This window comes from Bufo bufo, chromosome 1 (genome assembly GCF_905171765.1).
Source record: "Bufo bufo chromosome 1, aBufBuf1.1, whole genome shotgun sequence".
Lineage (NCBI taxonomy): Eukaryota > Metazoa > Chordata > Amphibia > Anura > Bufonidae > Bufo > Bufo bufo.
In genome coordinates this window covers 760,872,965-760,899,784 of record NC_053389.1, presented here as the reverse complement: position 1 = coordinate 760,899,784, position 26,820 = coordinate 760,872,965, and the positions used below count along the sequence as shown (strand labels likewise).

Sequence of the window (26,820 nt, the reverse complement as noted above, 5' to 3'; positions counted from 1 at the left end):
ATGTGCTGGATTTTTCCGTTTTTTTTTTAAGAATATATTAAACACTAATCAAAATTCACAGATACAAATCATCCTGCACGATATGAGAAATGAATATGCGGATGTGCATGGCTTTTTTTTATAAAATAAAAATCACAGAAAATAATGCACTAACACAATAGATGCAAACTTTATATCTGGACAGACGTTTCTGCCTGTGTGCATGTATCCTAAAGTGTAAATGCGATCAGGCTTAGTGTGAAAACAGAAGAGGAGACAGATTTCATACAGACAGTAGTTTATTGAGTCATCAGGAAAGAACGACCTTTTCACACAAAGGATTATGTAACGTGAAGGAAAGCAGAATGGACCTCAGTACCAAACATGTGCCAGACAGTGTCCTATGGCCTGGAAAATAAAAATGTGTGTTTATTACTCGACATGTTACACATAATGATCACAGATTAGTATTTTAAGACATCTACAGACAGTCTGGGAGATCAGAACTCCATAATGTCAGGGTTGTCATATCTATCCAGAATAAGGTCCCCTGTGTACAGATACAGTGCTGCCCATAATTATTCATACCCCTGGCAAATTTTGACTTAAAGTTACTTTTATTCAACCAGCAAGTAATTTTTGGACGGGAAATGACATAGGCGTCTCCTAAAAGATAATTAGACGATGTACAAGAGGCATTATTGTGGAAAAAAACATCTCAGCTTTTATTTACATTTGAGCAAAAAGTGTCCAGTCCAAAATTATTCATACCCTTCTTAATAATCAATAGAAAAGCCTTTATTGGCTATTACAGCAATCAAACACTTCCTATAATTGCAGACCAGCTTTTTGCATGTCTCCACAGGTATTTTTGCCCATTCATCTTTAGCAATGAGCTCCAAATCTTTCAGGTTGGAGGGTCTTCTTGCCATCACCCTGATGATCTTTAGCTCCCTCCACAGATTCTCAATTGGATTCAAGTCTGGACTCTGGCTGGGCCCCTGCAAAACGTTAATGCTGTTGTCTGCCAACCATTTCTTCACCACTTTTGCTGTGTGTTTTGGGTCATTTTCATTTACTGTGATTAGGTTCCCTGGTCCATTGGCTGAAAAACACCCCCAAAGCATTAGGTTCCCACCACCATGTTTGACAGTGGGGATGGTGTTCTTTGGGTTGAAGGCTTCTCCTTTTTTATGCCAAATGAAGGAATCATTGTGACCAAACAATTCAATTTTTGTTTCATCTGACCATAACACAGAAGACCAGAAGTCTTCTTCTTTGTCTAGATGAGCTTTTGCAAAGGCCAAGCGAGCTTTTGTGTGCCTTATCTGGAGAAGTGGCGTCCTCCTTGGTCTGCATCCGTGGAACCCAGCAGTGTGCAGTGTCCGTTGGATTGTCTGCCTTGAGACATTGCCACCAGCAGAGCCCAGATTCACCAGGATGGCCTTGGTGGTGATCCTTGGATTCTTTTTCACTTCTCTAACTATCCTCCTGGCCAGCAAAGGTGTCACTTTTGGCTTCCGACCACGTCCTCTGAGATTTTCCACAGTGCGGAATATCTTGTATTTTTTTTCTCAAATGTAAATAAAAGCTGAGAAATTGTTTTTTTTCCACAATAATGCCTCTTGTACATCGTCTTATTATCTTTTGGGAGACACCTATGCCATTTCCCGTCAAAAAATGACTTGCTGGTTGAATAAAAGTAACTTTAAGTCAAAATTTGCCAGGGGTATGAATAATTATGGGCAGCACTGTATGTGTGATAACGCAATATCTGACCATCATATGACCTGTATCCTGCATTTTTAGCAGTTTTTCCCGTCTGCGGGCTTAATTCTCCTCTGAGCTTGTGGGTGGAGACTAGCTGTAATGATGTCTGTCCTTAGACTATTCATAGAGATAGGAAACTCTGCTTCATCACTCTCACTCACCCAGAATCAGTCAGAAGCACCATACATAACATATGGAGAAGTACTGAGCAGTAGTGATGTGAATAAAGCACTTAGGGTGAGAGAACACATACAGGGCTTCTTCCGATGAGTGATGTAAAACTTGTACGTGCGCTGTACACTAAAAATTGATGATTTCCCATATATGTGGAATCTGCTTTCTGTCCATTTTTCCATATGTATCGCATCAGTATGTTATACGTTTTTCACACCCATCAAAAACACCTGAAGAATGCCACACGGATGATGCCCTTCTACTGACCATTACTTTACAGACTCATTTACTTGAAAGGACAAGTCTAGCATGTAAGTCGGACAACACTAGTCCTTACCATGATTTTCTTTTTACAGAACAATGGTACATGAAGAAAGACAGGCATTCAAAATGTAATGTTTCAGGGTTCACTCCGTGTGCAGTGCACACTTGCACCGCACCAAGATGTGAAGGAGCCCTTACTATTAGTTGCCCTGTCCTCTATCTCTCCCCATAGATATCTATGGGCTGATGTCATCTGATAATTCAGTCACAAGATTGATTCAGCATAGAATTTAGACTAAACGTTTGGGGGAAGGAGTGGAAAAGAGCTGATAAGTGAAGAACAAGGTTTTTTCCACTAAGATATATTACAAAGTTTCTTATATTCAACTGTACAGCTGATTTATGCAAAGTTGTGTGAGATGTGACCATTTAAAAATGTCCAGTAGCTTTACAAATGGTAAGAGCAAGAGAAAAGATGAGATTCAGACCCTAACAAGAGCTGTGAGCGATGAAGAAGCACCGTACTGGTCTATTTATATTGCTTATTATATATAGAAACCAATAAACAAGACTCCTGACATTATGGGAGGCCTTTCCTTTCTAGACAGTGCATCTGGTTATCTGTGGTCACATTTGCCTATATTTACTAATGTGGTTGCGTCTGAATTCTGGGGTCATTTGTGCTAAAATGTGGATTTTTTTTGGCACAATTTACTGCATCTCCATTTAGACATTTATGAAGAAAGTAAGCAGAAAGAATACTCCATTGCCTCTCACTCACCAGGGGGCCTGGCTTTGTGTTAGACTGGACGGTCTAAGGCCTCCTGCACATGAGTGCAGATTTATGTGCATTTCTGCAACATATCCACACCAAGAGCCGAATTAGGTGCGGTTTTGCCGCAGATCTCATCCTTCCATTGAAAAGGGTGAAATCTGCAGCCAAAAACCGCAAACATAATTGGCATGCTATCTATTTGGAAATCTGCGCAGCAGGTCAATTTCCACATTGAAAATTTTTGCAAACTGTACATGAGATTTGTGGCATCTACGCCTTGCTGGTACTGTACTACTCTGCAGTTTTTCCGCATGGCAATCTGCAATGAGTACAGGTGGCCTAAAGCTGCACCAGATTTATCATCCGGCCTGAGCCACTGTGATAAATCTGGCGGATTGCCTGTCTAAAGCTGGACATACACATGAGATCTGAAAAATGAGTGCAGACGACTATGATGGCCACTGACCGAGCTGTGTCTGCCAAAAATGAGAGCAGCAAGGTTGAAATGGCGTGATCAACCAAATTCGACCAATCGTTGTTTCATGTGTATGGCCCACTTAAAGTGTGATTTTATTTTTTTTTTATTTTTTTTGTAATGTGTAGGAGCAGTGATACTGACCATTTTTGTATTATAATTACTGAAATTGTACATTTCTATTAGAAAAATAGCTCTAAAGCAATACTTCCTGTCTTCTGTTAACTGTGAAGACGCGGTCGATACTGACTGTGTCATCTAAACAGTAGACAGGGGGACGTTGTTTTAGAGCTATTTTTCTAATAGAAATGTACAATTTCAGTAATTCAAGTATATTACAAAAAGTGCCAGTATCGCTGCCCCGACACAATACAAAAAAAAAGAGTGAGTTACACTTTAAAGGGGTTTTCCACGAATAACTAATAATTTTAATTGATGCCTACTGCCTGCCCCCACCATTGATAGATTCATACTTACAGTACCTGCTTCCTGCCGCTCTGGCCCCCATGCTGGCTTCCATGTGTCCATCTTCTGGTCCCTGGCTGGGAATGGGCATGGTCACTTGCTCCTCTGCTTCAGCAGTGAGGGATTGCTTGTGGACACGTCACTGCTGAAGCCAGTTATTGGCTGCAGCGGAGCAGGTGACCATGCCTGGCTGTGAGTAAATGAGTTCGGGGACCAGAAGATGGACTCAGGAATCACCATGCAGGACTGGAGTGGCGGGAGCAGGTAAGTATGAATCTTTCAATACTGGAGACAGGCTGCGGGCATCACTTAAAGGGGTCTTTCGGCAATAACTTTTTCTGTTTACACTCTGTACATTTTAGACAGGTTTCGTATATCTGCTGCATTATCCGAAGGTGACCGACATTACATATTTTCAGGGTGGTCATCCCTTACCTTGCACTCTCTTGCATTGTCCAGGCTGTGGCACCAATATGAGGGTCCAGCTGCACAGGCACTGTTCTCAGGCACGGTCTTAGAAGGAGCTGGACAAACACCTAGCGTCTGTGGACAAGAGATAAGATGCATAGTCATGTAGTACTATTTTACCCACATCCGGGCATTGGCAGCCGGTATGAGATGCTGGGTGTAATGTGCAGTATACCTGACAGGTGATCTTGTGGTCCCACGGTTTCAGGAGAAGATCAGATAGTTCTGTCTGGTGGTCTTGAATGAATGCATAACACTAAGGCCATAGAAAAAAAGAAAACATCATGTACATTACAGGGAGTGCAGAATTATTAGGCAAATGAGTATTTTGACCACATCATCCTCTTTATGCATGTTGTCTTACTCCAAGCTGTATAGGCTCGAAAGCCTACTACCAATTAAGCATATTAGGTGATGTGCATCTCTGTAATGAGAAGGGGTGTGGTCTAATGACATCAACACCCTATATTAGGTGTGCATAATTATTAGGCAAATTCCTTTCCTTTGGCAAAATGGGTCAAAAGAAGGACTTGACAGGCTCAGAAAAGTCAAAAATAGTGAGATATCTTGCAGAGGGATGCAGCACTCTTAAAATTGCAAAGCTTCTGAAGCGTGATCATCGAACAATCAAGCGTTTCATTCAAAATAGTCAACAGGGTCGCAAGAAGCATGTGGAAAAACCAAGGCGCAAAATAACTGCCCATGAACTGAGAAAAGTCAAGCGTGCAGCTGCCAAGATGCCACTTGCCACCAGTTTGGCCATATTTCACTGGAGTGCCCAAAAGCACAAGGTGTGCAATACTCAGAGACATGGCCAAGGTAAGAAAGGCTGAAAGACGACCACCACTGAACAAGACACACAAGCTGAACGTCAAGACTGATTTTTCTAAGGTTTTATGGACTGATGAAATGAGAGTGAGTCTTGATGGGCCAGATGGATGGGCCCGTGGCTGGATTGGTAAAGGGCAGAGAGCTCCAGTCCGACTCAGACGCCAGCAAGGTGGAGGTGGAGTACTGGTTTGGGCTGGTATCATCAAAGATGAGCTTGTGGGGCCTTTTCGGGTTGAGGATGGAGTCAAGCTCAACTCCCAGTCCTACTGCCAGTTTCTGGAAGACACCTTCTTCAAGCAGTGGTACAGGAAGAAGTCTGCATCCTTCAAGAAAAACATGATTTTCATGCAGGACAATGCTCCATCACACGCGTCCAAGTACTCCACTGCGTGGCTGGCAAGAAAGGGTATAAAAGAAGAAAATCTAATGACATGGCCTCTTTGTTCACCTGATCTGAACCCCATTGAGAACCTGTGGTCCATCATCAAATGTGAGATTTACAAGGAGGGAAAACAGTACACCTCTCTGAACAGTGTCTGGGAGGCTGTGGTTGCTGCTGCACGCAATGTTGATGGTGAACAGATCAAAACACTGACAGAATCCATGGATGGCAGGCTTTTGAGTGTCCTTGCAAAGAAAGGTGGCTATATTGGTCACTGATTTGTTTTTGTTTTGTTTTTGAATGTCAGAAATGTATATTTGTGAATGTTGAGATGTTATATTGGTTTCACTGGTAAAAATAAATAATTGAAATGGGTATATATTTGTTTTTTGTTAAGTTGCCTAATAATTATGCACAGTAATAGTCACCTGCACACACAGATATCCCCCTAAAATAGCTAAAACTAAAAACAAACTAAAAACTACTTCCAAAAATATTCAGCTTTGATATTAATGAGTTTTTTGGGTTCATTGAGAACATGGTTGTTGTTCAATAATAAAATTAATCCTCAAAAATACAACTTGCCTAATAATTCTGCACTCCCTGTAAAAGAATCCTAATGTTAAAGATATATGATGGTAAATACATTGTATAGGTATTTATTAGGTTTATGTTTTTCTTTAAAATATGACCACTGGGTGACACCATTTCCATTGATTTTATTGCTTATACAAGATGAGAAAAACATGGCTGCTACCAGAAACAGGGTCACACTTGTCTATGGGTTGTGTTTGGTATTGCAGTTCATCTCCTTTTAAAGGGAAACTGTCACCGTGAAAATACAAAGTAATCTGCAGGCAACATGTTATAGAGCAGGAGGAGCTGAGCAGATTGATATAGTTTTATAGGTAAAGATTTAACAAACCTTGTTTTTCATTCATTTACATTCCTGCTCATTCTGAGCTTTGCAGTCCAGGAGGCGGTCCTATCACTGATTGACAGGCTTCCCTCTACGACTGTGTATACAGAGATAGCTGTCAATCACTGATAGGACCGCCTCCTCATAGAGGGAAGCCTGTCAATCACTGATAGGACCTCCTCCTCATAGAGGGAAGCCTGTCAATCAATGATAGGATAGCCTCCTCATAGAGGGAAGCCTGTCAATCAATGATAGGATAGCCTCCTCATAGAGGGAAGCCTGTCAATCACTGATAGGACCACCTCCTCATAGAGGGAAGCCTGTCAATCAATGATAGGATAGCCTCCTCATAGAGGGAAGGCTGTCAATCACTGATAGGACCGCCTCCTTGATCTCAAAGCCCCGAATGAGCAGGAATATAAATGTACAAATGACAAGTTTTACTGAATCTTTTTCTATAAATCTATATATCAATCTGTTCATCTCCCCCTGCTCTATAAAATGCTTCCAGTAGCTTACATCGCATTTTCACGGCGACAGGTTCCCTTTAAGTGAATTTGGCACAATCTGCGGAGAGGTGTGGCACTGTTTTTGGAAGAAGGCAGCCATGTATTTCTAATCCTCGACAACCCCTTTATGTCTCTATAGGACTTTCCAACCATACATGTAAGCCTATGATGTTATTTGATATTTATATGGCTGAAAATACCGACAGTCTAATGACTACGGGGGAGCCAATATCTCACTGGATGGCTCATGAATGTCCTATAAATATTCTACAAGCAAATTTAGACTAGCACACCCAAAGCCACAGGTGCACATCCATAAAGCTAGAAGCCATCTTGACGTTGGTAGATGGGTCTGACACACGTTTGATGAAAAATATGCGAAAACAGCTTCCATTTTTCATGTATAGTCGGTATAGTACCACTTTAATCCCTAATCCCTAGTTCTATTGTTTTCATGTATAATGGTGTGCTGCCATACGTTTTTTGTTTGCTGTCTGCATGCTAGCTTTATGGATGTGCCCCTGTGACTTTGGATGTGCTAATCTAAATTTCCAATACGGCGAATGGCGTAACGGAAAAAATGGTCAAAATGGGCAATTTGCCATTTTTTCATTGCTTCTCTATAACAAATTTTTTTTTATAAAATGTGATCAAAAAGTCATGCACACTCCAAAATGGTATTAATAAAAACTACAGATTGTTCCTCAAAAAATGAGCCCCTAAACAGCTCAGTAGACATAAATATAAAAAGTTATAGGAGTCAGAATATGGTGATGTAAAAAAAATCAAAGTTTAAATTATTTTTTACACTATTTAGACATAAAAAATCTATACATATGGGGTATCGTTGTAATCATACTGACCCAGAGAATGAAGGGCATGGGCATCAGTTTTGCTGCAAACGAAACACCGTGGAAACAAAACCCGTAAAACGATGGAGGAAATAGCGTTTTTTGCCAACTCCACCCCATTTGGAATTTTTTTACCGCTTCCCACTACATTTTATGCCATAATTAATGGTGGCATTAGAAAGTACAACTTGTCCCACAAAAAATAAGCCATCATACAGCTATGTGACCGGAAATATAAAAAAGTTATGGCTCAAGGAAAATAGGGAAGAAGAATGAAAACGCAACGAAAAAACCTGCGGTATCCTAAGGGTTAATAGAAAGGCACCCAGATCCAATAACATAAATGGAAGTTAGGGAAAGCTCCATCTGCTCTCACGTGGAGTTTTCTGTCAATGTTATTACAGTACTGCATCTCTAAAGAGGACCTGCCCCCTCTGGTGACACATCTGTTTGAGTGACACTGACTACTTGTATTTCCACATCTATTCTTATGACTCTATGTTGTGCCAGTCTTCTATTAATCCTATTAGAACTTATAAGTGAATTGCTAACAGTGAAACTAACAGCAGTGAAGGTCCAGATGGGTGTTACCAGTTGGGGATGTGTCCCCTACACAATCTGACACAGGCAGCACTGATTGGATAGTGTCAGACTGTGCAGGGGACACACCCTCAGCTGGGTGATACCCATCTGAACCTTCTTTGCAGACTGCTAGCAATTCATTCAGAACTTCTAGCAGGAATAATAAAGCAATAGCATAGTATAGAGTCATAAGAATAGATGCTCCAGAACTGTTATTACATGGGGGATGCCAGTAGTTGATAGAAGAGGTGACAGCTCCTCTTTAAACGTAAGCTATAGATCTTTCTGTTGTCTGTATGGAGCTGCTCGGCACTGTTAGGTGTCCATAGTTGAAGACAATTGGATATATTTGATCTTCACTGTCAAACGTATTTTTTTGGCATCTGGAAGACCGCCATGTACAGGAGAGGTGGCCGCATGCACATGGCCGTTGGTAGTAGTTACAGAGACCAAACTGCAGTTCTGTCCAAGATGGAGCCACATGCATACCTGGCCCTCTCTTCTCAGCTGGTCAGCAGTCGGCCATCGGGGATAGTGGGTAGTGAGTCCCCACGGTATGTGGGCTGCCCCCAGCAGGCCCTATAGCTACCCCATTACCCTCCATCTTTCTTACCTCCTTCCAGTCCTTTGCAGAGGTGCAGACTTTGGAGAGAGACGCACTCACTTCCTCCTGCGTTATGTTCATACCTCTTGTACTCTTCACAATGGATGTGATGGCCATGCAAGTGTCGCAGGTTATATCAGATTCCAGCACTGGCATCACCTCTGAAGAGAGAAAATCATCTAATCATCTACATTTATTTAGTAAGGAGAAACTATCAAATCTGTGGACCCATTGGTGTGCACCAGGAGGGGCCCAAGGCTCACAATGCAAGTGGTGGGTCAGGGCGGGCCAGTAAATTTCCCCTATATTTCGGGTATATGTGGGGAGGGGGTAAAGGTTTCTATGTGTCTCATCCTCTAATTACTGTACATAATGTGTTCCTATGAGTTTGGCTAAGACATGGCAGCCGTACCCGCACTCACCTGGCTCACAGTTTTCATCTGTCACACACATGAATAGCAGCCCACACAACAGCTTTGGTCCCAGCATTCCCAGTATGGTGTCCAAAACAACAATGGTATACTTCTCAATCAAGCACTGGCACACCCCGGATAGTTTTGGTGATAGCGCATGGCATAGCTGTGATGCGCCCTTGGCAATGGCTGCCTGTATACATGAAACATACCAGCATGCAGGTTATATATACATACATATGTGCTCTACTGCTTATTGGCATATTTAAAGAAATTGTCCTACAAAACTAATTTCTCACCTATCCACAGATATCTGGGAACCTCATGTAGACTAGAACTGGGGCACAACAGGAGGAGTTTGGATGGAGCGGTGGTCATGCATGCGTCCTGCCGCTTCATTCAGTGTCTATGGGGCTGGAGCGGTGGTGGTGCACATACGTCCCTACAACAAATGTAGACGTGTACGATATATTCCTTTCATCTCCTGGTGAGCAATAACCTCTCACGACCAGGAACAAACACCTTCATCCTTTTTATTCTTAAAAATCTTCATCCATGAAAGCAATAATCCATCACATGAGGGACACCGAGTCCACCACCATCTTGACCTCCACCCCCACCATGTGAGACATCACCCCCTTACTCATGCAAAACGGAGGGAGAGGAGAGCGGGTTTACACTTTTTTGAAACTTTTGATATGTCATAGGGACAAATCAAAAGTGTTGATCGGCAGGGGTCTCAGCTCTGAGAACCCCACCGATAGCTAAAACGAGGAGTCAGAAGCTCTCACTAGAGTGCTGAAGACAGTTTCAATAGAAAGTCTTTGAGACAGTCTTAAAGTCTCGCACTCAGCCGAGCACTTCTGACTCCTCGTTCTAGTGATCGGTGGGGATCTCAGAGCTGGGACCCCTGCCGATCACCACTTTTGATATGTCCCTATGACATACCAAAAGTTTCAAAAAAGAGTAGTTACTCTTAAAGGAGTTATCCCATGATATTTCTTCTTCCTCCTCCTTGCTGCAGTCACCTCCCTCATTAAGTCTACTCTCTTTTTGTCACTCGCTTCTATAGAATTGCTGGAAATAGCCGAGCCAGCGGAAATAGAGTCATAGAAATGAATGGAGGGCGGAATTGCAAGCGAGGTGCACTCTCCTTCACTTTTGGGACTTCGTTCTAGAGATAGGTGCAGGTTTCGGAGGTGGGGCCAGTGACGACATGGTGAAGAGTTATATGTGTATTGGTGTTGGGTGTAATTATGTTATGTTGTGTGACCTGGTTATGAAAAGACTGTCAGCACCCCTCTTTCTCCCTCTCCCTCTCGTTATCTCCCATTGTACTCTGGAGGAGCTCAGAACAATGCATTCTGGCCAGGCTCTTGCTAGAGCTGTCTGGAGCTATTAGCAGGTGGACCCCTGTGGTGTGGTACAGACAGAATGTCTGGGGAGGGGAAGGTGGATGTGATGGGATTTTAGTTGTATCTGATCACAAGTTCTGTTTATAAGTTTGTACAGTTGCTCAATAAAGGAGATTTTGGTTTCACCTACACTGAGTCTCGACCAGTGACTGGGGAAACTGGAAGCTACAGATCAGTGGTTTGCAATTTCTCCTGAGTAAGGAAGAATACAGAGGGGGACATACTCTTCCTAAGTACTGGGGGTCCGTCACAGGGCCCACACCTATCTGACAATGGAGACATACCCTAGCGATATGCCACCAATATTCCAGGTGACACAACCCCTTTAATAATAGTACAACAGTGCAAGCAATTTAAACATGGATATGTTCCCTTCCTTTGCGTAGCAAGGACAGCCTGTCTACTCGCCTCCTTTTTACGAATGCCACTCCTAATTAACATATTATACAATCACTTCCCTTTCTTATACGTAAATAAGGGATGGTCACTAAACATCCATCAATATTTTTGATAATGTTCAACACATTCAAGTACTTTGGCACCAACACATGTGTTGAAAGGACAGTTATTGCAGGGAGTTCTGAAGCTCCAAGTGAACTTGTCTGGATTTAATTGTGGTGTGACGTTATTTTGGCTTGTTGAGAAGGAGCCCATACATCACCACCGCTCCATTCAAACTCCTCACTGGGGTGGTGCAGTAAGGAGTAATTCTGGTGACTGGTGAAGGTGCCAGTGGCGGGGCCTCCAGTGATCAGACTATCCTGTGGACAGGTGATATCCTTTAGGGGACAGCCCCAGCAAACAAATTATTTGACAGACAAAGGTCATTTTGAATTTACCTTCGGGATGGCTGCCTCAAATTTTGACACAAATGATTTACACATCCAGCAAAGTGGCATCGGGATGGGCCATTCTTCCTTCACATTCTGTAAAACAGTCACACAGATTGGTGAACCCAGCAACACAGCACAATGAGGAGAACAGTGTCTGCATAGTATGAATGATTGTCCCAAAAGCCAGCGGTGCTCCAGTAAGACATTTCCCCTATGTGGTTGTGGTTGTGTAGGGGTCATACACCTGTATTGTGCCGGCAATCTCTAGCGTGCCGTGTGCCAATTTAGCATAAGCCCTTATGGTGCGGATTTGCTGCAGTTTCGCTGCAGATCTCATCCTTCCATTGAAAAGGGTGAAATCTGCAGCTAAAACCGCAAACATAAATGACATGCTGCAGATTTTAAAATCCCCACGGAAAAAATCTGCAAAGTGTACAATATATTTGTGTAAACTCATACACTTTGCTGGTACTGTACTACGCTGCGATTTTTCTGCACAAGAATCAGCATTTATTCCGCCACGCATGCAGATGGCATAAGCATTTCAACAGGATGAGAGATGAAGGTGCGCTTTCCTCCACAAACATCCTATCCATGGGTCGTGTCTGGTACTGTCGCTCAGCCCATTTACTTGATTCACAGGGGCTGGACTGTAGTGCTAGACATAAACCATGGCAAGCATGGCACAGTTTCTGGTAAAAAAAATAAAATAATTTAATTGTTGTTCACCTTTAGCTCCTTCTTGGCACAGCCATTATCCATTTTTTTCCTTTTTGTTTTTCCCGGAGCCATAACTTTTTTATTTTTCCTTTCACATAACCGTATGAGGGCTTGTTTTTTTACAGGACTTTTAATGCTGTATAGAATGTAGCTGGAAAAACATCCAAATGGAAGTAGAAAAAAACACAATTCTGCCACAGATTTATGTTTTGTTTTTATGGCATTCCCTAGGCAGTAAAACTGACCTGTTACCTTCATTCTCTGGGTCAGTACAATTACAGAGACACCATTTATATAGTCTTGTGTTTTAATACTTAAAAAATTTTTTTCTTTGCATAGCCATATTCTGACCCCCATAATTATTATTACATCTATGGAGCTGTGTGAGGGCTCATTTTTTTGTGGCATGATCTGTAGTTTTTATTGATACCATTCTTGGGTATGAATGGCTTTTTGATCACTTTTTATTAAATTTTTTTGGGACGCGAAGTGACAAAAAAACTGTGAATTTGTCTATTTTGACCATTCTACCATTCACCGTATGGGATAACTATTTTTTTATTTTAATAGTACGCATGCTTTGGGATGTGGAGGTGCTAATGATGTTTATTTTTTTATTGTTGGTATGGGGAAAGGGAGTGATTTTAATTTTTATATATTGTTATATATATTTTTTCCTTATTTTAAGTTCCCCTAGGGGACTTTAACATGCGAATACCTGATTGCTTCTCCCATAGATTGCAATGATTTAACATTGCAGCCTATGGGAGATGCACTATGTTCCTATGAAGCCCTGCCACAGACTGGGCTCCATAGAAACTTCACAAGGTCCGAGTCTGCCACAGCAACCAAACAGCTACTTTGATCTCAGCTCAGGGGAGCCATTCAGTTCCCAGGAGAGCATAGGCCTCTGGATTTCACCGCTCAGATACCGTGGTTGCAATTGACCACGGCATCTGAGGGGTTAAGTCTGCTGTGTAAAACAGCAGAGAACCAATGGCTATGGTGCCCTTGCAGCTCCTGAGTGGGCGCCATCTTTAAAGACCTGACCGATGGGTTGGGAAGGAGTCGGGAAGAGGTTAAAGTGGTCATCAGGATATTCGCTGTTACACCAGGCACAAAGCTGAATCTAACGATGCCTTTCACTTAGAGATCTGTTGCTTCATTCCTGTTTTAATCCGTATGCAAATGAGCAGTTAAGTGCACAGAGGGTTGACCCAAGCCACTCTGTGCACCCTTGCTTCTCCTTCTTCCTCTACCGTTCACTCATACTCCTTGATTGACAGGGCCAGGCAGAATGACGGCACAAATCTGTCCCTGTCAATCAAGGAGGAGAGGGGGGGGCTGGTCAAAGAAGCAGGAGGAGCAAGGGTGCACAGAGTGGCTTAAGCCTGACCTTGGTGCACTTAACTGCTCATTTGCATATGGACTAAAATATATTACGTTGATCCAGTGGAAAAATTTGCTAAATAAATGGAAACTAAAGAAACCTACACAGAAGAGTTTACCACACCCCAGATTATTTGCTGCCCTCATGGAAAATCCAAAGTGTTATGGATATGTACCTAAGGTTAGTAGGCCAAGGCCAGATCCAATGTCAAGCTCTAATTGTTAGAAAGGCATTACCCAACACAGTCTTCAAGGTCTCTTCTTACCTGGGTTGCCTTGGCATGCATGGTCTGCATAGTCTCTTGGATGAGAGGTAAGATATTTTCCAGCACTGGTTTGGTGAACAGTTCAGGGTCCCAGTGAAGGGTTTCCTCTGACTGACAGATTCTTAGTTTAGTGCAGACTGCAGTAGGATTCTGTAAGACAATGAATATTTCTAATACATTCATTAGCAGCATCAGATTTACAGCTCTGGACCTGGAGACACAGATTGTGTAGCCCCTTAGCCTCTGTCCATCAAATAGTTCACACCTTCTGTCATGTATGCCATTAAAGTGGATTTACAAAATAAAGCAAAATATTGTGGTGTGCTCCTCACTACATCAGGCTTCCCCTTTTATCTCCCTGGTGGTCCTCCTTGGATTCTTCTCACTGTACTGTGACTGCCTAATTAACATATCCATATCCATAATTCATATATGTAGATGTTTCCTTTAAGACTATGGACACATTTGAAATGGAGGAACATTTTTTATTTTTGCATATTTTAGTTGTTACCTTGAGTAGAAACAATGCACAACTTTCAGTCTGCAATCTTCATTCCTTCATTCATTTTAGATTCCTGATATTCAATTTACAACCTGCTCCTATTTTCAGACTTTTCTCATTGATCATGTGCCTAGCAGAAATACATGTTGGCTGTGTGAGGTCTGTATGGCCAGGATGCTGCTGTCTTCACTAGCTCTCATTTATCAGTATAGTTTTAGTCTAGCTAATATGGCAGTAGTGTATGAATAAAGTTTGAGAAACAGGTAATTTGAATTCAGTGTATTAATACAGTGTGGGAGACAGTTAATATAAAGACAGTGTATTAATATGGTGCAAGAGCAGGTAATATAGAGGTAGTATAGTACTTGCCCTGGCAGTCACTGATGCATGTGTGATTCTCCTCCCCTTGTAGAGTTTGCCATGGTTGCTGTGATTTCCATCTCCCCTTCTTTTGTGTGATATTACCCTTTCTGGATGCTTCCCCCTTCTACACACTCTGATCTTCTGTGTACAACCTGCTCCCCCTGGCTGCTGCTATCTCTAGCACTGAGAGAAGGGAGGGGGAGAGCACAGAGCCGTCATAAACAGGAGCAGTGCTCTGCTAGGTTTATGTTGGATTCAACAACCCCAGCATCTAGGTTAAGGACTTACACACACTGGCACAATGAAGACTATTTAGAAAGTTAACTAATTTTGCTTTTAGGGAGCGAACAAACGATAAAAAAAAAAACAAATAAAAAAAATGAACAGCACAAAAATGTCCATAGCTTTGAACAGAGGCACTCCCTCCAGGACTAAATGCATGCTGTGCCTGTATAGGAAAATATGGCCTGTGTATTTTTTATGGTGTTCACTGTATTATGCTGTGGTTTATTTAGATCAGCTGGTACTTACAAACCGGTTTTCTAGAACACTCAACAGCACCTCTTCATACTCATCCACCATCTTAATGCACTCCATTTCAAATGGAGGAATTCTGGAACATTGCTGATGTAGAACGTTCTTGATTCTTGACTGCAGATAGAGGACATTTCATAAAAACGGAAGAGAATATCTCTGCTACCTGCTGCATGTCATGTCATGCATTTTAACATGATTGGAAACAAAAACCTTTATGCACATGATCACCAACAGGGACAATTTTTTTTATGATTGCATTTTACTCATTTTGAGCTAAATAATAATTCCTTCAATTGGTCTTTATAAAAAATATTGAGCTGTTCTGTCACAAATGGTTAACTGTCTAGCTGTACGAATGTACTTTCACTTTGTGACGGTCATCTAATAATACTCATTTCTAAAAAAGCAGAACCTTTTTTAAAAAGATCATATACACTTATTGAAGCCACATTCTTATCAGTAAGATAAGGATTGAGCTATAATGAGTGTTTATAAGTTCAGAGATAAGGAACCATCAGCTGAGCTGCCTGACGGAACAAAGTAAAAATTCAGAGCCTGCTACTAGAGAATCTCAAGGCTGCACAGAGAAAGGAGGTCACAATTTTTAATCAAGAGCAACTGGAAAAATTATTTTTAGCCCAAAATGAGCACAATGCAATAATAATAATAATAATAATAATAATAATAAAAAGACTGCCGCCAAATATGTACATGACCTTTAATAATCTACCTAATAACAATATAAAAAGCTAGTCATCTGCTACTTATACCGTTCCGTTGTTTATTGTTTACTGTACTATTTAAAGGGAACCTGTCACCATGAAACTGCAGGGCAATCTGCAGGCAGCAGGTTATAAAGCAGGAGTAGCTGAGCAGATTGATACGAAGGGGGTCATTTACCAAGTGATATACACCAGTTTTCTGGCATATATCTGTCGCAGATTGTGGTGCAAAGGTTATTTGCCCCGCAACCTGCAACTTTTCCCCGCTCACGCCAGGTCTAAAATAGGGGGCTTGGCGGTGAAGGGGACAGGCCGGCAGGCCCGTCTCATTTATCATTTTGTACGCCTGTTTTAGGCGTAGAAAATGGTCTAAATTTAGGCCAACAAGGAAGCTGTCTTACATTTAGACTGGCAGTGGATGCGCCGAAGTTATGCAGAGGCTGGCGCGTCTACATAACTTTGGCAGATCCACTTTCAGGACAAGGGATTGTTAAGACCGGCGTAGTTTCCATAGTTTTATGGGAAACAATTCAGTAAAACTTGTAATTTATACATTTGAAACATTGCTCTTTTAATGGTTAGGAGTCATGTGGGCGGTCCTACTCTGTGATTGACAGCCAACTCTACATGACTAAGCCTACAGGGGAGGTGCATTTATCTAATGTAGAGAAAAATAAACTATACCACAGCATTATAGGAGCTCAGCTGCTCTACTCGGGTTTGTCTTACAATATGCTTGTTGACCGTGTCCAATCACAGTCAGCAGCACTGTGAATGCAGCTCTGGAGTACAATGCAGAAGATAGGTAATGTATCACATTGATAAAACTACTCAACATTTTATGTAGATTAATATATAAACTGTCACATGATGGTCAAAGATGGGCATACTCTTTAAATTGTAAAAGTTGTGTGATCATAGCCATATGTACCACTCTGCACCTGAGGTCCAGTGCCTAGGGCAGAGCCTTGTGAGGGGAAGGGGGCAGCACCAGCCACAACTAATCGAAAAAAATCACACACATTTTATTTATTTTTTACAAACCTCCCGCCAGACTTGAAGAGGTTTTCTAGGAGTACAACACTGAGGATCTATCCTCAGGATAGGTCATTAATATTTGAGTGGTGGGGTCCAACTCCCAGCATCCCCACCGATTAGTTGTCTGAAGAGACCACAGTGCTCCGGTGAGCCCAGCAGCCTCTTCACAGCTTATCGAGCACAGCGCCGCACCTTGTATAGTGGATGTGCTTGGTATCACAGCTCAGCCCCATTCACTTCAATGGGGCTGAGCTGCACCAAGGCCACGTGACAGAAGAACGTGACATCACTGGCCTAGAAAGTGGCCGCAGCACTCACTGGAGCGGCTTCTTCTAACAGCTGAAACCCTCTAATATAATGTTGGTTCACTCAGTCTATATTGGTGATAGGCCTGTATAATACCTGGATTGGGGATGACTTTGCCATGCTAATGAGGATTGTGACAATCTGCTTACACTGCGAACACAGAACATCCTGTAAAGAAGAGGAGACACGTGATTACAAACAGCGGTAAAGTTATATAGGCAAATTATATTTTATATTCTGGCATTATAATAGGCTACCTGCCCACGGTGGGGATTGTATACACTTTTCATATTTTTTTCATGCAGAAATTGACCTGCCGTGTGGATTTTAACCGCTTATCCCGTATGCATTTTGGGCCGTTGCATTCGAAGAACCGTAGCTTGTTTTTTGCAGGACAAGTAGTAATTTTTAGTGGCACCATTTTGGGGTACACATAGTAACTTAGGGAGAGTTTACATCACCATTATTTTTCTGTTCTTCTGATCCGTCTTTCCATTGAAAAAAAACGTATCTCAGATGGAAATGGCTCAAACAGATGCCGAATATGCATAACTGGTGCTCAGGATCCGTTTTTTTATTTGTTTGTTTTTTTCTGTTCTTCTGAAGGATCAGAAGAATCGAAAAATAACTGTGATGTGAACTCTCCCTAAATGATTAACGTTTATTAAGGGCTCATGCACACAAACTGTCCGCATGGCCGTTCAGCAAAAAAACAGAACAAGTCCTATTATTGTCCACATTGCAGACAAGGATAGGACTGGTCTATTAGGGGCCGGCCGCTCCGTTCCGCAAAACAACGGTCGTGTGCGTGAGCCTTTACTCTTTCTGCAGAGGAATGGAAAAAACATCAATACTGCCACTGTCTTTTTTTGCTCTAAATTTTGCGACGTTCACTTGCAGCATAAGCAACTTAATAACGTTACTCTCTGAGTCAGTTTTTTTTAAAAGTTTTACTACTTTTGTATAATAAGGGTAGGTTTACACAGAGTTTCTTGGAGGAGATTTTGAGACAGTTTTTTCTGCAGGTTTTTCAGTCAAACCCAGAAGTGGATTTGATCAACTCACCCTAAAAAAATCTTTAAAAAAAATGTTTTTGTATGACCGCATCCCAAGACCTATAACGTTTTTATTTTGTTTCTACGGAGCTGTGTAAAGGATTGATTTTTGCAGGACGACCTACATTTTTAATTGGTATAATTTTTGGGTACATACAATGTTTTATTGCTTTTCATTCCATCTTTTTATTGGCAAATAAACAGGTTGTTACAGAGGAGATACCTAGCATGTGGAGGGGATTTCATTTTTGCTATTTTTTCATTGAAAACCAGTTTTTCAATGGAAAGAGGGTATATTTTTTGACTAAAACTTTATTTCACTCTTATTTTTATCACTTGTTAGTCGCACAAGGAGACTTTGACATGCAATCCTTTCATTTCTTACATAAAACACTGTACTACTTAATACAGTGTATTATGCTGTCAGCAGGATATTGACAAGCACTCTGGCAAGCGTCTCTGGTGCAGCCTAATAGGCATACACTGAGGGCAGACCACGGGCCTCCATTAGACCCTTAGCAATTGTGTACAGACATCTGTACCCTGTGATCTCACTCACAGAGGTGCTGATGCCTGACAGAAGGAGCCCTCTCCCTCTGAAACCACTTAGATGCTGCGGTCGCTATTGATGGTGGCATCTAAGGGCTTAAATGGCCATGATCAGTGCTTCTGCCGATCGGGGCTGTTAGAGCAGGAGACCTGTGCAGCACTTAGACTAGGCTGCCGTAAAAAAGCGTATCAGCAGTCATTAAGGGTTAAATATGCAGCATGTCAATTGCTTGTATGTTTCCGCACCTTGTATATAACTGTTTTCCCCATAGACTTCAATGAGGTAGTTAACATGAAGAGGAAATCCACAACAAAAATGCATACAAAACCGCAAAAAAACACACTGATCAGCTGTTTTGCAGACGCTCAAGTGCCGTAAACAGGCCTCTGAAATGGGAAGGGTGCTGCATTATAACCAGCCCCAGCCACAGCACAATGGATGGAGATGTGTAGTTTTGGTGCCCGTTTCTATTGCCACAGCTACTACAAAACAGCTGATCGGAGAGGGTTCCCAGGGTACCCCTGCCAATCTAAAATTTATGAACTATCCTCAGAAGAGGTCATCAATAATTAAAGCCCAGGCAACCCCTTTAATTATGAGCCAAAGGTATAAAAATAACCATGGGGTGACATTAGTGGGATGATGTACACAGTGAAGTAACAACTCAGGGATAATGTACAGTGGCGTAGCTATAGGGGTCGCAGCGGACACAATTGCGACCAGGCCCCTAAATCAAGAGGGCCCACAGAGCCCCACTTGCCAGTGGCGCACTGCCAGTTGCTGTATTTTTCGCCTTTTAAGACGCAGTGCTGCCATTATGGAAGCGCTCACTAGACTGCAGGAAGAGCGAGGAGTGAAGCGCTGCGAGTGGTGTACTCACCCCTCCTCCCTGGTCTTCCTTCCTGGTGCCATGCTGCACTGTCCTGACTGGTAGAGCATCAGGACGTAGTGCATGCCCAGAGAATATCAGGGAGCTGAGAATGCCTGAAGGGAACGCCAGACCCGGAGAGTAGCGGTGGACCAGGAGAAGTAAGTTAACTTATTTATTTTAGGTCTCATCTGAGGTCTGATGGGGGTCTAACATGGAGGTCTAAAGGGGGTCTGATCTGAGGTCAGATGGGGGTCTGACATGGAGTTCTAAAGGGGGTCTGACATGGTGGTCTAAAGGGGGTCTGACATGGTGGTCTAACGGGGGTCTGATATGGGGGTCTATTATGAAGGTCTGATAGGGGTCTGATCTGAGGATCTGATATGGGGGTCTATTATGAAGGTCTGATAGGGGTCTGATCTGAGGATCTGATATGGGGGTCTATTATGAAGGTCTGATAGGGGTCTGATCTGAGAATCTGATATGGGGGTTAAATCTGAGGTTTCTTATTATAAGAGGGTATTTTTGTTCTGGCACACAGTATAAGGCGGTGTTTTTGTACTGGCACACATTATAAGGGGTCATTTTTTCTATTGGCACACATTATAAGGGTATTTTTCTACTAGCACACATTATTGAAGCGGGCACTATCTGCGTGGTACTAGTATTTTCAGAGGAACTGTTTCTGCATCAAAGTATTGGAGAGCACAGTGGGCACAGGATGGGGGGTTGAGAACGTGGCAAGATGATGCAAAAGTAGGAAAGTAAGATGTATGTTTGTCAAACTCTGCAGAGATGAGAAATGGCTGAAAGAAATCATCATGGCGGTCAGGTCTGAAAGGAGAAGATGAGGAAAGAGAACATCTATATCAGAGGAGATGTCACTGGATGTAAGAAGTATGTGGCGCTGTATTACCCTGTATGTTTTGTAGCGCTGTATGTAATGTTTTCCGAGTATGTCTTTAACGGTAGGTCGGGCGGGAAGGGGTTAGGTTGAAAATTTGGCATGGTGGGAGGGGGGGGGGGGGCCATTTCAATTTTTGCCTCAGGCAGCAGAAAGGCTAGGTGCACCCCTGCCCCTTGCCGCAAAGCATAGTGATGTCACAGCACAAGGATACTATACTCAGTGATGTCACAGTACAGGGATAATGTACACAGTGATGTCACAGTACAGGGATAATGTGCACAGTGATGTCACAGTACAGAGATGATATACACAGTGATGTCACAGTACAGGGATAATGTACACAGTGATGTCACAGTACAGGGATAATGTACACAGTGATGTCACAGTACAGGGATAATGTACACAGTGATGTCACAGTACAGGGATAATGTACACAGTGATGTCACAGTACAGGGATAATGTACATAATGATGTCACAGTACAGGGATAATGCACACAGTGATGTCACAGTACAAGGATACTATACTCAGTGATGTCACAGTACAGGGATAATGTGCACAGTGATGTCACAGTACAGGGATAATGTACACAGTGATGTCACAATATAGAAATGAACACGTCCAGCAGCAATACCCTAGTAAATGATACAATTTCTAATTTTAATGAGAAAACTAAACCTAATTAGTCAAAATCGGGTGGGCCACAGCCAGATCCAGCATACTGGGTGAATGGAAGGGAAGGTGTCCCTGCCACTACTGCCCTGAACTGGTCCTTTGCCCAGGGACGTCTCCTGATGGTGGGGACTCCCTGTCCTCGTACCTAGCCTCAAACTCCTGTCTGACCCTGAGGAGGTGACAGGTAGAGTGATGCTGATACCTAAAGTGGCCCCCCGATGATAGTACATTGATGATGCTCACTGTTAGGGTTGTTGCGGGTATCGAAATTTCGATACCCAATCGATACTTTTGTCCCGGTATCGATACGATACCGGGATTTCCGTTTTTTCGATACTGGGCTGCGCTTCTGCGCAGTCTAGTATCTCTGAACATGAGCGCGCTGCTATCGGCGCGCTCATGTTCTCTCTCAGCAGCACGGGGAGAAGGAAGCTGTCCTCCCTCCCCCTGTGCTGCTGCCGCTGCCACCAATGAGAAGAGAGGGGCGGAGGAGGGGCGGCAATGAGAAGAGAGGGGCGGCAATGAGAAGAGAGGGGGTGGAGGAGGGGCGGCAATGAGAAGAGAGGGGCGGAGGAGGGGCGGGCGCACTGCGCCACCAATGATAGGATTACTATCGGAGCGATGGGAGGAGACATCAGCTTCACTAGTGGGCGTTCCTTTTCCCTGCGCTGCGATTGGACAGCGCTACAGCCAGGGAGAAGGAACGCCCACTAGTGAAGCTGATGTCTCCTCCCATCGCTCCGATAGTAATCAGCAGCATGTGGAGCAGGAGAGGAGACAGTAATGGGGCACTGCGGGCGAACGGAGCGGCGCCCAGGACTAAATGGTGAGTGCTGAGACATCGCTGGGCGCCGCTCTGTGTGGCCTAATAGTGAAAGTCTGGACTCATATACAGTAGTCAGTCTTTAACACATACAGGAGTGGGGTGCCGTCAGCAGAATCGCATTGCCGGCACCCTGCCCCTGACAGGGAGCTGCGATCAGCGGCAGTTAACTGCCGCTGATCTGCTAGTACCCGCCTCCTGTATAAAGGGGTAAAATCATTGGTGGTGCAGTGTGCCCCCCCCCCTCAATCCCCCCATCCCATTAAAATCATTGGTGGCACAGTGCGCCGGCCCCTCTCAACCCTCCAGTATTAAAATCATTGGTGGCAGTGGCCACAGGGACCTCTCCACTCCCCCTCATTGGTGGTGCAGTGGCAGCTTCTGATCGGAGCCCCAGCTGTGTAAGCCTGGGGCTCCGATCGGTTACCATGGCAGCCAGGACGCTACAGAAGCCCTGGTTGCCATGGTAACATCCCTGATGCTGTGTGCACAAAGCACAGAGCAGCAGGGACAGTGTGGAGTCCTATTCACCCTGATAGAGATCTATCAGGGTGAATAGGAAAAGGGATGAAAGATCCCAGGTTCTAGCCCCTAAGGGGGGAAATAGTTATTAAATAAAAAGTGAAAAAAAAAAAAAAACACTAAAATATGAAGTATAAATCACCCCCCTTTTCCCAATTTCACATATAAAATATATAAATAAACATATTACATCGCCACGTCAGAAAAGTCCAAACTATTAAAATATAAAAAAAAAATCTAGGTGGTGAATGCCGGAACAGAAAAAATAAAATAAAAACTGCGCGATTCGCCATTTTTAAAAATGAGGAATGCACGTGGCTTTTTTTGTTTATTTTTTTCGCGTGGTATCGAATGGTATCGAGTATCGCAATACTTTTTCATGGTATCGAAACCGAATCAAAAATTTGGTATCGCAACAACTCTACTCACTGTGATAATTCACAAAGCGATATCTCATTAGTCGCAAATTAATTACACACAGTGACATTATAGCCCAGGAATTATGCAAACAGTGATTTCACTGAACCGGTATAATACACTCCATTATATCATAGTACAGGCATAACACCCAGAAAATAGGTCCTCATGTACACTGTGACATCACAGCACATAAATTAAAAACACAATGATGTCAACATGTAAGTAAAGAGAACACATGATGTCACAATAAGGTCTCATGCACACGGCCGTTGCCCGGCCGTGGCCGTATTGCGGCCCGCAAACAGCTGGTCCGCAGTATGCGGGCACCGGCTGTGTGCTCCACGCATCATAGATGCAGACCCATTCACTTGAATGTGTCCGCAATCCGGAGCTGCGGTGTTTCCATGGTGTTTCTGTCTGTGCCTCCGCACCGCAAAAAAATAAAACATGTTCTATTTTTTGTGGTGCGGACGGATCACGGACCCATTCAAGTTGAATGGGTCTCGATCCGTCCCATCCACCGCACGAACGTTGCACGATTTGCGGTCCCCAATGCACGGAACGGCCGCACAAAGGCCTAAGGGAATAAGGCAGTGATGTCACAGAACAGAAATAGACCTAAAAGTAACAGCTGCTTCCATCACCCATAGTCATCACTAACTAGATAGAAGAGAAAAATCATGACACTTCATATAGAGGGAAGATGCTGTTAGATAGTAAGACATGTAAGACATGAGGAAAGCATGGCCCCTTCAGTTAGTAATGGCCTTTTTTAGATGATGGCCTATACAAACTTCAGTGGGAGCAGCTGCTGATCAGCTAGTGACGCCTATCCTGGACAACCCCTTTAAACTCCATAGCACTTGCTATGCCTTTCTTATGCAGGGCATAAGGATTGTAGGTGCTCTGGATTAGAAAAAGGTTATGTACACCTTTAGAAGCCTAATATCTATCGATTTGGATATAGAACATTTTTTGTAATGTTTTATTAAACATTTAGCTTCATTTGGTTTCTGTGGCTTCTTTGTTTCCCAGTACACAGCAATCTGCAGTGTGCCGTTCTGTGGTAAAGCTGTCAGACTCTCCATCTGCATGTTCTGCAGCTCCTCTCTCCCTCATGAACGATCGTATAAGTTGATTTACGCCCAAATCAAAGTTTTGTGGCTCCATTTAATGACTCCTTCTTTACCTGATTTTCCTTCCATACATTCTGCTTACAATGATCCACTGCCCCACAATGAGCAGCCGTCTCCAGGTCCTGACACCAGAAATCTGGACCCTGAGCGCATTCCTCCTTCACCAGGACTTTGCCAGATACAGCTGCAGAGAGACATGGGATCAATGTGAGTTAACAGAGAACAGGTTGAAATTAGGGAGAAATATGTGTCCCTCACCATACTAAAGGGTCTTGTAGATTGGATTACACAAAATAATTGTATTAGTATTATGTGCAAAATAATTGTAATAAAAAAGTTGCCTTTAGCTTTATCCACTTTAATTGACTTCTAAGTCAGTGGAAGTGGAACAGGTACTTTATAAATATGGTGCTCATCCTCGCCACCATATTTCTCAATGTATTCACACCAGACACCTGGCATAAATTCACCGATAAATCTCCTGCTTTACTTCACATATTACAAAGCTGTCTGCCTGTAGCCACCACTAGGGGGAGCTCATGGCATGTGAGTTTATATAGCTATTATTGTCTGCAATGAAAGCAGTAATCGTCTCATTACACTAAGCTCCCCCTACTGGTGGCTGCATGAAAATCCAGTGTTTTCACATCGGGAACAGAAGAATGGGCTCAGTGCAGGGCCACCCCCCACAAGTCCCATATCGGTTGCATGCTTTACCTCCATTGAAGTTACGGCACTGAGTAGCACTCACTGGAAGTCAGCTACCCATTCACTGCAGTACATGGCACAAAGATATCCATGGCAGTGTGGTTTGCATGGTACTCCAGTTCAACCGTGCTCATCCCAATTCACATAAACAGGCAGTGCGGCAGTACCGGGCACAAACACATTGGCTGGAGCACCCCAACGTCTTCACTGCAGTAGATGGCACAGTGGCATCCAAATGAGGATGGGTATTGTCATGACGAGATTATGGCTGGAGAGATGCTGACCCTTCATTCTGCTGATCCTTCATTCTGCTGATCAGTAACCGCTCCTCTGGCCACAAAGGTACATTTTAGCTGTTTTTGACATAGCTTTCAATGGGGATCAGTGGTCCCTAGGTGAAAATGTGCTCTGATTTGGAGAAGGGAAACCAATCTACGATCAAGAATAAGTTTCAGGCATATGTGGGAAGCATGAGATCAAGCTCTGAAACTGATGACCAGCACCGGCAGAATATAAACTGTGCAACGTGTCCGTCTTAGGACCCATGCACACGACCCTATGTGTTTTGCTGTCCTACAAATAAGGATATGCAGCAGTACGGCACCTTTAGTCTCAGGATTGATGGAGGTTCCTGAGGTCAGATCCCTACCGATCATAAAGTGATGGGATAGCCTAGAAATATGCCATTGCTTTGTAAAGACCAAGAACTTCTAATTTACTCATGAGGACAGAACACTCATAAAATAACAGGAAGACCAGCAAGATTTAGGGTTGATGGTGAGGATCTGGAAGATGTAGAAGCTTGGATCAGTTCTTACCAAAGTGCCCATTAGTGAAGGACACAGACCAGACTGGGACTCAGAAAATCATATAGAAAATCTTTCGAAGTAATAACATATCTATACAAATTATGTTGTTTTTCCAAGGTTCTTTATGGATGTGAAACCACTAATACCTGATTCTAACATCACTGTCGGAGAAGACAATAGTGAGTAAACCAAGCCAGACCTTCAACTTGAAACAAGCACAAGGACCAGAATGAAGGATTGCACCCCAGCTCCCATCATGAAAACTCGCTCGGCTGTTCTCAGAACTCCCATAGAAATGATTGGGCATGCTGGGAGTTGTAGTTTCATACTAATTGAAGTGTTGGTGGTTGCTGAGCCCTGGATTACACTGTGTTGGGCACGGTATCAGAAAATCTAGCTGATGCTTAGAAGAGCAGAAAGGAATGGCAGCAGGTCAGCAATAAGACAGGCGCTTATCACACGACTCATGGACACTTAGGAGCATGAAACCCAAAGAGAACACGGAACATTCTAGAGAATCACATCACATTTGGTTGAAATTGATTTAAATTTCTATTGGCAATAGAGATGTCTCTTCTTTGCCTTCATGGAAACAATCGTCACAGATCCAGTAAAAGAATAAAACTGCTATTTCACCAATCATATACTTTGACATACTATGATACAGTGAAGCCACTTACCCGCGATCACCCACAGGAGACATGCCAGGCTCAGGTGTGGTCCTTCCATGGTTTCCTGTAATGGGCAGCATGCCTTAACTGCTGAGACTATATAGGATACCTGGACAGGAGGAGAG

The 26,820-nt window shown here is 43.1% G+C and overlaps 1 protein-coding gene across 1 annotated transcript; it reads right to left on the bottom strand.

Annotated features, from left to right (window-relative positions):
* Nucleotides 1–264: 264 nt before the first annotated feature.
* On the bottom strand, nucleotides 265–26,820 carry SFTPB (surfactant protein B). Its single transcript, XM_040414627.1, has 11 exons — nucleotides 26,705–26,820; nucleotides 24,561–24,691; nucleotides 17,649–17,720; nucleotides 15,481–15,600; nucleotides 14,085–14,234; nucleotides 11,716–11,802; nucleotides 9,471–9,654; nucleotides 9,058–9,209; nucleotides 4,546–4,626; nucleotides 4,338–4,445; nucleotides 265–387 (listed from the first exon to the last, which is right to left on the bottom strand). Exons 1-11 carry the CDS (start codon nucleotides 26,751–26,753, stop codon nucleotides 352–354), a joined length of 1,170 nt encoding a protein of 389 aa, XP_040270561.1. The 5' UTR covers nucleotides 26,754–26,820; the 3' UTR covers nucleotides 265–351.

Coding starts and splice junctions, on each gene's coding strand:
- SFTPB (XM_040414627.1), bottom strand. CDS start 26,753: ATGGAAGGACCACACCTGAGCCTGGCATGTCTCCTGTGGGTGATCGCG. Junction 4,627..9,057: donor CTGCAAAGGACTGGAAGGAG/GTAAGAAAGATG, acceptor CTATGGCCTTAG/TGTTATGCATTCATTCAAGA. Junction 4,446..4,545: donor ACCACAAGATCACCTGTCAG/GTATACTGCACA, acceptor TCTTGTCCACAG/ACGCTAGGTGTTTGTCCAGC.